Below are 10,811 nucleotides of genomic sequence, written 5' to 3'. Positions count from 1 at the left end.
AGCAGGAGAGCCAGATAATTGATGTAGTGCACGGCTAGACAGTCTAGCAGCTGAGCCTGAGCCCACCGCGCAGGAGCAAAGAGCGCAGGTTACCAAGTCCAGCACGGGACACGCCAACCGGCGCAGAAAAGGGTTCGAAGCGCGCGAGTAATCCCCAGTCTCACCCTACCCGGTCCAGATCCCAGGTCCTCACAAGCTCCACCCCGGAAGGGCCAATCGACACACAAACCCGCCTCGCTCAGCTGCCCAGCTCCGCCCCGCCTCGCCCCGCCCCGTCGCAGCTTCAGCCCGCCCCGACTCGCTACCGCCCGATCCCAGCCCCGCCGTTCCCCAGCAGCCGAGTGTCTCGTGACCACGGGCGTATCCCAGACGGCCTGAGATCGACGCTGTCTATGACCAGTTCCTCCTCAGTTCTGAACCGCCCTTGTCCCATGGCGCCGGAGCTCCCCCGGGTAAATGTGAAGTGTCGTCTGCTCCTGATCTCAAGCCTGGGTGAACAGGGTCAGATTCCCGCGCGTGAATCTAAAGAAGCCCTGGTCCTGTAGGGGCTCTGAGGAGTTACTCCCCAGACCACCACCTCCCGAGTTCTGACAGATTCGCTGGAGCTTCAGAAAGTGGGCCTTCTGATAGAAGGAGGATTTGGATCTGGGGACTCAGGGGAGGAGAAGGACTGGGCCTGGGGACTCAGGCGAGGGGTGAGGGCTGGCCTGGGGACTCAGGGAACGAGCCTGCTGGAATAGCTCTGCCTTCCCTACCACGGGTCTGAAGACATAGGCCCATCTGTATCTCTGCCATGGGGGCCCTGGAGGCCCTCTTTTTGGCATTGGCTGCAGGTCTGAGTACTGCCAGCCCACCTAACATCTTGCTGTTCTTTGCTGATGACCTGGGCTATGGGGACCTAGGCTCTTATGGGCACCCCAGTTCCACCACCCCCAACCTGGATCAGTTGGCTGCAGGGGGACTGCGGTTCACAGATTTCTATGTGCCTGTGTCTTTGTGCACACCATCTCGGTGAGTGAGGGACCTTCACCCCTCCCCTCCCTCTGCCCATCCCACTTGGGTCTTTCTGTGGGTGGATCCACAGTTCTCCCTGGCCTCTCTGTGTTCCTCCCTGTGGGTCTCACAGAATATGGGTTATGTGGCTTGTACTACAGGGCTGCCCTCCTGACTGGCCGGCTCCCAGTTAGATCAGGAATGTACCCTGGAGTTCTGGGGCCCAGCTCCCAAGGGGGCCTGCCACTGGAGGAGGTGACTCTGGCTGAGATCCTGGCTGCTCGAGGCTATCTTACGGGGATGGCTGGCAAGTGGCATCTTGGAGTGGGGCCAGAAGGGGCCTTCCTGCCCCCACATCAAGGCTTCCATCGATTCTTAGGCATCCCATATTCCCATGACCAGGTACAAACCTTACCTTGGCCCTCCTCTGCCCTTCGCCCCCCCTAATCTTCTTATCAATGTCCCCTAACCCATAGCCAGACCTCTCTCACTGGAACTGTTTCCCCAGGGTCCCTGTCAGAACCTAACCTGCTTCCCACCAGACATCCCCTGCGATGGTGGTTGTGACCAAGGCCTGGTTCCCATCCCATTGCTGGCCAACCTGTCTGTGGAGGCTCAGCCCCCTTGGCTGCCTGGACTAGAGGCTCGTTATGTGTCTTTCTCCCGAGACCTCATGGCTGATGCCCAGCGCCAGGGCCGACCATTCTTCCTGTACTACGCTTCCCACGTGAGTGACCCTGGCCCCACCCTCCTGGCTGCCCAAGACTGGGCTCAGTGCTGACTCCACTCTCTGCCCCCAGCACACCCACTACCCTCAGTTCAGTGGAAAAACCTTCACAGAGAGCTCAGGCCGTGGGCCGTTTGGGGACTCCTTGATGGAGCTGGACGCAGCTGTAGGGGCCTTGATGACAACTGTGGGAGACCTGGGTCTGCTCGGAGAGACACTGGTCATCTTCACTGCAGATAATGGGTACGAGCCAGAGCAGGGGATGGCACATTGCTTGGTCATAGGTGAGGATTCTAGGGTCCATCCGCCCTAGCTATTTGTTGAAGACTGTTATAAAAAGCTCTTAAGAGGAATGCTAATCTTGTTGCAGTAATCCATGGGTCACAGAATGGGGACCTCTGGGGACCACAGGTACACAGTGTTGCTGGTCCTGGTAGGAGAAGGAGGAAACAGGCATATAACAGTCATTCTTGGCAAGATTTATAACTTTAAAACATGGGGCTGGTGGTCACCAGTGTTGGGTGAGGGCCCTTGGCCCCTCATTACTGATAACTTCCTTGTTTGTCCTAGTCCTGAGTTGATGCGTATGTTCAAAGGTGGCTGCTCTGGCCTCCTGAAATGTGGGAAAGGAACAACTTATGAAGGTGGTGTCCGAGAACCTGCCTTGGCCTTCTGGCCAGGCCACATTAAGCCTGGTTAGTCCTCTGGCCCTCTTTTTGTAGACCCTTGACCCCATCTCCCCAGCCTTGATGGTAAACTGAATGACCAAACAGCCATCTGTCCGCAGGTGTAACCCATGAGCTGGCCAGTTCTCTGGACCTGCTGCCTACCCTGGCAGCCCTGACTGGGGCTCCACTGCCCAATGTCACCTTGGATGGTGTTGACCTCAGCTCCTTGCTGCTAGGCACAGGCAAGGTAGGGCCGATAATCCCTTGATCCCAACTCCACTACTCCATACTGCTCCTCCTTTAGGTATGAATCTGGGCGGTGGCGGAGGAGAGTCCATGCCTCACGTCTCCTTTGATGAGTGGTCTCTGAGTACCACCTCTCAAGTTCCTGGGTGGGCCAAAAGGGGGTCCACTACCATTGCCTTACACAAGAGCTCTTAGAGATCTTTCCGACCCTGTGACCCTGACTTTCCCTCAGAGCCAACGGAAGTCTGTCTTCTTCTACCCGCCCTACCCAAACGAGGTTCATGGCGTCTTCGCTGTGCGGAGTGGGAAATACAAGGCTCATTTCTTCACTCAGGGTAACTCTCTCTCCCTGGCATCCTCACCCCCAGCCCTGCTGGCCCTTAGCTGCTCTATCCTCTGCCCCTTCTTGTATAAAAAGCCGGCCCCCTCCCCCAGGCTCCGCCCACAGCGACACCACTTCCGACCCTGCCTGTCATGCTGCCAGCCCTCTTACGGCTCATGATCCCCCGCTCCTCTATGACTTGTCTGAGGACCCTGGTGAGAACTACAATCTTTTGGAAAGTATGGAAGAGCCCTCCCCGGAAGTTCTACAGGCTCTGAAACACCTCAACCTGCTCAAGGCCCAGTACGACGCAGCTGTGACCTTCAGCCCCAGCCAGATAGCCAAGGGTGAGGACCCGGCCCTGCAGATCTGCTGTCAGCCGAGCTGCACTCCCCACCCAGCCTGCTGCCACTGCCCAGACTCCCAGTCCTAAGGTCCTGGAGAAAAATCACAGGGGTCCCTCAAGGGTAGCCCAGGACCCCTAACCGTATCCTGAGTGTGTGATGGTTCACCAGAAGGGCAGGGGCAAGTGTGTAGTTTGTATCTGGTAGTGTAATAACATCAGCTGAGACTTGCAGGTGTGCGAATTCATCTGGTCCTTGTGGTAACTCTGAGATCAGTGCTATCCTCCTGTGCTACAAATGAGGAAACTGAGGCATGGGGGAAAAAAAATCTCATGGACCCGTCCAAGTCCAGTGTCACCTTACTAGAAAGAACTTGATCTAAGGATTTGAACCCAGGCATCCAGGGTCTGAAATTTGCCCTGCCCTGGCCATCTGCGTGTGTCCAGCACTGAAGCAATGGGCATGTCTGTTCACAGGAGCCAGTAGTGCAGTCAGGTGCCAGGAACTGTGAGGGCAGGGTGGTGAGGGCATGGGATCCAGGAGACCCTAAAGGTGCCAAATCCTTGGAACATAGGTTTTCCTCAAGAAGCGTTGTTAGAGAGGCACTGGAGCTGGCCACCTTGGGTCTTACAAGAAATCTGTCATCTGGAATTAGGTGATAAACTGCTCATTCCAGACAGAGTTAAGGAGTTGGGGGCCCTGCTAGATCCCAGGAAGGAACATGAGCAGCTCCTGAGACAGCCCCCTGGGGCTCGCCCGCCTCCCCAGCTCTGCATTCCTCCACTGTGCATACTTCAAGTCTCCTCATCCCATCTAATTTTCTACAAAGTAATCTTTTTTAAAAAAAAAAAAAAAACATCTGTCAGGGGCCAGTGAGATGACTCAGGGGGTAAAAATGCTGGCTTTATGAGCCTGGCAACCCGAGTTCAATCCCCAGAAACTCACGTGAAAAAGCCTGATAAAAGGGACCCCACATCTGTAATCCCAGCATTCTCAGGGAAGATAGGAAGAAAGGAGGATTGCCCAGACTCTTGTATGCCAGCTAGCCTAGAGTATGCAGCATGGTAGAAACAAGAGATAGCCCGCCTCAGCAAGACAGGAAGAGAACCAGATCCCCAAAGTTGTGCTCTGACCTCTGCACATGCTCTGTGGCCCACACATGTCTAAACTTACATATATCACACTCACCTGAGCAACAATAATATTAGTAATAAATGTCCAAAAAAAAAGTCTATTGGGTTGGAGTCCACCATGTTCAGATTCCAAACTCCTTCAGTGACCCACCATTCCCTCAGGCCCACGGCAAGCTGGCCTGGCTGTTCTTTCCTACGGCACTGTTCTGCCTCAGAGGTTAGCTTCTGTAGAAAGAGACCTTTGGGCTGTGCTTGTGTGGCAGGGTGTGCTGTGCACCCCAAGTACTCCTCAGTACTGGTCACCTCAGAACAGAAGCCTCAGGGTGTCCCGATATCTCTAGCACTATTTCTACGGTTGCCTCTTTTCAATGGGGACAGACTTCCAGGAGTCAAGCACACAGCCTCTCTCCTTCAAGCTGGTGAGCAGTCTGAGCTGGTTACATTCCAGTGCTTGGTCCAGGAGTGGCATGTGACTAGGAGTCCTGGTAGTGAAAGGTTGGGGTGATCTGGCTGAGAACCTAACTTTGGCAAGGCTGCTGGCCCTGGATGGAACCAGGCGATTGTTCAACCAGTGTCTCCAGCTCCCTGCCTGGAGAGCATCCAAAGCACTTGTAGCTGATGTGACCTGGTCCGAATGAGGCCTGAATGGAGGAGGATACGGGACACACTTTACGGGGAAAGGACACCTCCTGTTTGAGGTCTTCCACAACTCCATTTTCCATAGAACTCTCCCATAACCTCTTATCTGGCTAAAAAGCTACACTGGCCGCACTCCACGGTCTGCTGCATCCCAGGCTAAGCACACGAGGTAGAGGGTTTTTTGCGGGTGCCCAGCAGGAATTTATCTTGACTTAAAGAGCTCCTGCATCCCTTATCTAAGTGGAGGGCTGGTGTCAGATAATCGATACCGCAGTTTGAGGTGAAGATGGGAGAGAGCTGAAACATTGGATCAGCCATACGTCACATTAAAAACAACAACACCCTGTCCCCCCACCAAAACCAGTCCCTATCAGCACCTGAGTACAGCCCTGGGGAAGAACCTCTGCTCCATTCTTTCACCAGCATAGAGTGTATTTTAATGCGGATCCCATCATACTTACTGTAGAGCGAAGTGTGCTCAAGTATAAAGATGATGTGAACACGGGGACATCAGGCACATGTGAGATTTCAGTGCCATAGAAACCACTGGCTCTTGTAGAGTGCAGTGTGTGGGTATTGCTTAGACAGGCAAAAGGAAACCTAGGCATTCTACAGTCTGAACAAGAGGTGACATGAAACATGTATATAATAAAGCAATCAGCGGCTACACACTCAGGATTTTCATACTTCCTTATGTCATTCTGTAATTTACACTTCAATAAAACCAGTAGCCACCCCCAAAAGCAATACTGGTCATATAAATATGAGAGCATAATTGTGGGGTAGGAGTTAGCCAGACACTCTAACAGTGTCAAACTCTGTCTTTGTTATGTTCGTAGGCATGCATAAAGGCTTGTTTTTCATCATTTTAGCCTGATGCAACATCTGCTCACAGAGGCACGTCTGTATGTACTTACATGTGCCCACACAAATATACAGGTATACCTATACATATACACATGTGTTTAGACACATGTGTGCACACATTCACACAGGCATAGCATGGGTCTTTGTGCAGATACGTGCATACAGTAGCAGGTACATTCACACATGAGTGATATGGGCCAGCATATACACATGCACTTCAATATATACATACATTTACACATGCACTCATAAACAGTTATTATGGCCCCCAGATGCTGTCCCCACATGATTTTGATTTCATAATGTTTTCTGTGCAGTGCTGGAGCAAGGTGCCATCGAAGGACTTCTATCTTTCTCATTTCTATACTGTTGATATGGGGGGGGGGGGGGAGCCAGCACCTCTCCCTAGGAGCCTAAGTATTGTCCCTAGCCTAGCTGTCCTTTCCTATGCATTTTCCCAAGTGACCAGAAGGGGGAGTAAAAGGGAATGTTTTATGGACTAATGCTGGATTCAATTCACCTCTTCTCCCAATGTTCCTAATTACAAATGCAGTTTTCAAGGAGGGCACAAGTCACTGGGCTGACTCTATTTTGTCCCTCTCTGGCTCTGTTTTTAACCTCTTTAACTTTCTTCTCCCCTGAGTCAGTGTTTCCCACTCTGTGCTGGGGACGACAGTACTGATTAGAACTGCTTGATAAACATTTTCCTGTCCAGGGATTCGAACCACCCACAAAGCAACAGCTAAGCTTTGCAAGACAGATCATCCCTCGAATGGGGGTGACTACCTAGGATGGCAAGTTTGCACCATGGAGAATGAGCAGTCTTTTGGAAACAAGGTTGCTCTAAAGTAATGACAGTGGTGACTTCTGCAGAATCCCTTAGAGAACAGGAACTGGAAAAAAAAAAAATGACCTGGCCAAGATTGCCTTGCCGGTGACCTGCTTCAGCAGGGGTTTCAGGTCCCAAAGAGGATGTGTGGAGTCAGCGGAGGCGGAGGGGGGGGCGGGGAGGCTCTGAGGAGAGGAAGACAGACACTATCTGAGGGTGAATCAGGTTGGCTGCCTGGAACCTTTAATTGAGAAAAGATTACACCTGTTATACTGTGTAGTTTCGCAGAGGACTGAACGAGAGACAAGGGGCATGTGAGCTGGCGTGTGGCTTGAGATCAGGAGTTGAGGAAATAGCGTTGATCTTGACAGTAGGCCCCAGTCCTATGTTTTTATGAAGGACCACAAGCTCCTCTTGCTAGATATAGGAATGACTGCTTTATCAAGCAGGAAGTTTTCCCAAGTCCTCAAGGGAACGGAGACCCTGATCCAATGCCTGGCCTTGGGAAAAGGACCTCTGGGGAGCAGACTCTATGCTACAGTTTCTTAGTCTTACTCTATTGGCCTGCTCCCCTCATACACTCCCAAAAGGGAAAGTCTTAACTCTCCTCCCATTATACCACACCATTCTGATTTCTCTGTATTTATTAACTGAACAGTAGCCCTTAATGGGCTCAGGCTCTGGATCTGAGCTGTAGGCAGTTCATCCTTGGGATCAAGTGTGTCTAGTAAATCTCTAACTTGCCTGCACTTGGTGTTACTAGATGGGCACAATGGGATTCCTGGTTCCCTGGTTGCGGGGATTTTTTTTTCCGATGAATTATTTTGTTTAGAGGCTACCATTGTACACATTTTCATCCTTTTACCAAAGCCCACACAAAATTTCCCAAAGGAAAAGGGATTAGTATTGAGAATCATTAAAAATGAAAGTAAACTGTGCTGGAGAAGTGTGGTCTGCAATGCTGAAATACTGGAACCTTGTCGAGCTTCAATGGTCGTCATGTGGTCCACGCCACAAGATCATCTAGATGCTCTCGGTTATGAAAACTCTCAATCCTGACCGCATCTAGTGTCATTTTCCATAAAATCTCAAGTTCCTGTTGGTCGCTTGAAGATGGGCTCAAGGTTATAGAAGCCCTTTGCTCTTCACCACATGGCCACTGTGATTAAATCTTGCTCTACCCAACTCACTATTTGCCCTTTTTTTTCTTTCTTTCTTTTCTTTTTTTTTTTTTGGTTTTTGTTTTTTTTTTGTTTGTTTGTTTGTTTGTTTGTTTTGGTTTTTTTCAAGACAGTTTCTCTGTAGCTTTGGAGCCTCTCCTGGAACTAGCTCTTGTAGACCAGGCTGGCCTCGAATTCACAGAGCTCCACCTGCCTCTGCCTCCTGAGTGCTGGGATTAAAGGCGTGTGCCACCACCGCCCGGCTTCCGGCTTTTTTTAATTTGTGTTTTGGAATGGGTGGTCTAATCCTTTGGTTCTCCTCGAACTAGAAGATACTTTTGTCAGTTACAATGTATCATCATCAGAACAAACACGACAGACTCAGCAGCCTCAGTCTGGGAAGGGAGTGATACCATAGCCAAGCATCATTCTCTGCGGAGCTAAAATATTTAACAATCCTTTTAGAAGCCAAGAAGCCATATGTCTACCCATCAGCAGTGAAGGAAGAGGACTTTATATTTATGCCAAACCCTTTTTAGTCTCCTTTGCTCTTCCTTCTTTTGACCCCAATATCAGTCCAGTAACAATAAATTCCCTTTTAGAATTTTCTACTGAAGGCCAGGCAGTGGTGGCGCACGCCTTTAATCCCAGCACTTGGGAGGCAGAACCAGGCAGATTTCTATAAATTCGAGACCATCCCGGTCTACAAGAGCTTGTTTCAGGACAGGCTCCAAAGCTACAGAGAAACCCTGTGTTAAAAAACCAAAAGAAAAGAAAAAGAAAACAAAAAAGGAAAAAGAAAAGAAAGAAAAGAAAAAGAAAAAAGAAATTTCTACTGGATTGTTGTAGTCACAAAATAGTAATTGGCACAGTAAATGTGTGCTGGCTAAAAGAGACAGAAGGAGCCAAATGCAGAGGTACAACATTGACGGAAGGTCCAGAATAAAGTTCCATGTCAGAGTGGACGAAAAGAGGCATTGGGGAGCAACCTGTGCCTACTCTGCTACCTTATCTTAGATAAAGGACCTTAAACCGGGCAGTGGTGGTGCATGCCTTTAATCCCAGCACTCGGGAGGCAGAGGCAGGAGGATCTCTATGAGCTCGAGGCCAGCCTGGTCTACAGAGCTAGTTCCAGTGACACCCCTGGGCAGGTTGCACTGGGTTGTATAAGCAGCTGAGCAAGTCAGGTGGAGCAAGCCAGGAAGTAGCCTTCTTCCATGGTTCTGCCTCCGTTCTTGCCCCGACTTTCTTTCATGATGGATTGTGGTATAGAAGTGGTTTTGGTCATGGTGTTTTACCACACCAATCGTAACCCTAACTAAGATACAAAATGGTCCACATGTAAGAAGATTGAAGCCTGAAATCGCAAATAAGCCTCCAGAGGGTAAGGTTTAGTGCTACGTACGGGATAAACAGGATGGTCTGAGGCCTGGTGGGAAAACACAGGGAAGCACTCAGCAGACTGTTCATGTGTCGACACTTCAGAGCATTTCATAGGACCCTTGTTTATGAATGCAGCCTTGGTGAGTAAGGGTTTTTTGTTTGTTTGTTTGTTTGTTTGTTTGGCCTTCTGATGTCAGAAGACCACCTATGGGATGGTTACACTGCCCAAGTGGAGGAACAATGTTTTTAATGTGTTTGGGTTCCTAAAAGACAACTCAAATGACCATTACAAAGTGTGTAGAGTCCGTGGTGGTGATGCAATAACCTTAATCCCAGTACTCAGGAGGCAGAGGCAGGTGGACCTCTGTGAATTCAGCGAGGTTACAGAGCTAGTGCCAGGACAGGCTCCAAAGGTACATAGAGAAACCCTGTCTGGAAAAAAAAAAAACAACAATAACAAAAAACAAAGTGTGCAGAAACATACTGCTCAGCTGAGCAACCTCTAAATCAATGTGTTTACTCAGCCTTTCCCTTGGCTTTAACTTTTAAAGTTTCCTCTCAGCAGTTTTCAACTCATAATTTCTAACATGCGATGTATTATGATTCTTTATATCTCTTAATAGCATAACATGCTTTCATTATGAAATATTTACATTTTTCATACATTCTTAATATTCCAATTATGTAAATATATCTAAATTCAGTAAATCCTGTTGCTCAGTAGTTAGATTATTTGTATGCCTTTTGTTTTGTTTTTGTTGTTTCCATTTGTATTTCTAGGAGTTGGACCCAGGACTTCACGCGGGGAGGCACACATTCCACCAGCGGGGCACTCTAGCCTATATTCAGTACCTTAAATGAGGATACAAATGAACATATCTTGTGCTCTGTGGAAAACTTTGTATTCGGGTGTTTCTGTTGACCTAGGTTTTCGAGTTAGAGCACCAGAGTTAGAAGTACCCTGCGGAGCTCTGGGGTTTTTGCATCAAACCAGGTGCTGCACTGTGTGGAGGACCTAGGGTATTGCAACACCAAGGAAGGAAGCAGGTGACCAAGGCCCAGGGCTCCTAATGCCCAGGTGGATGGTTACTGGGCAACAAGCAGGGAAGGGCAGCAGGTGCACACAGAACACTGGTAGTGGCAGGGGAGGGGAGGGGAGTTGGAGAGGGTTGCAGGTAGGTCAGACCGAGGTCTAAAAGGAATCACTGCAGCAGTTAAGGACAGTGATCTGCCCAGGTGGCTGCAGGTGCCAGGGTGCCAGGGAACCCCAAGAAAGCTGGGTTTTGTACAAAGGTCCAGGAGGAAACCCAAGGCAATTTGATCTAAGTTGAGAAGGTGGGGACAACAGACAGAGGAATCTGGTTTATCCTCAGCCCTGAAGTTTAGGTGACTTGAGGGGGAAAAAATATAAACACAGAACATAAATGGATATAGTGGGTGGGAAAGTCTCTTGTAAATTAAAACTTTAGTTCAAAGTGTGTCTGGTGTCCCCCGAGCAGC

The 10,811-nt window shown here is 49.7% G+C and overlaps 1 protein-coding gene across 1 annotated transcript; it reads left to right on the top strand.

Moving 5' to 3' along the window:
- The first annotated feature begins 313 nt into the window (after positions 1 to 313).
- Positions 314 to 3,533, top strand: Arsa (arylsulfatase A). The gene is made up of 8 exons (XM_048444822.3): positions 314 to 1,011; positions 1,155 to 1,395; positions 1,502 to 1,720; positions 1,794 to 1,963; positions 2,291 to 2,415; positions 2,508 to 2,635; positions 2,867 to 2,969; positions 3,070 to 3,533. The coding sequence occupies exons 1-8, from the start codon at positions 794 to 796 to the stop codon at positions 3,387 to 3,389; spliced, it is 1,524 nt and encodes a 507-aa protein (XP_048300779.1). The 5' UTR covers positions 314 to 793; the 3' UTR covers positions 3,390 to 3,533.
- Positions 3,534 to 10,811: the final 7,278 nt, after the last annotated feature.

Source organism: Myodes glareolus, chromosome 19, assembly GCF_982192425.1.
Source record: "Myodes glareolus chromosome 19, mMyoGla1.1, whole genome shotgun sequence".
Taxonomy (NCBI): domain Eukaryota; kingdom Metazoa; phylum Chordata; class Mammalia; order Rodentia; family Cricetidae; genus Myodes; species Myodes glareolus.
Note: the sequence above shows the minus strand (reverse complement) of the source record. Positions and strands in the feature narration are given on the sequence as shown.

Excerpts from the sequence above, each read along its gene's own strand:
- Arsa (XM_048444822.3), top strand. The coding sequence starts at position 794 with ATGGGGGCCCTGGAGGCCCTCTTTTTGGCATTGGCTGCAGGTCTGAGT. Across the intron at positions 1,012-1,154 it reads TCTTTGTGCACACCATCTCG|GGCTGCCCTCCTGACTGGCC; the intron begins GTGAGTGAGGGA and ends CTTGTACTACAG. Across the intron at positions 2,636-2,866 it reads TGCTGCTAGGCACAGGCAAG|AGCCAACGGAAGTCTGTCTT; the intron begins GTAGGGCCGATA and ends ACTTTCCCTCAG.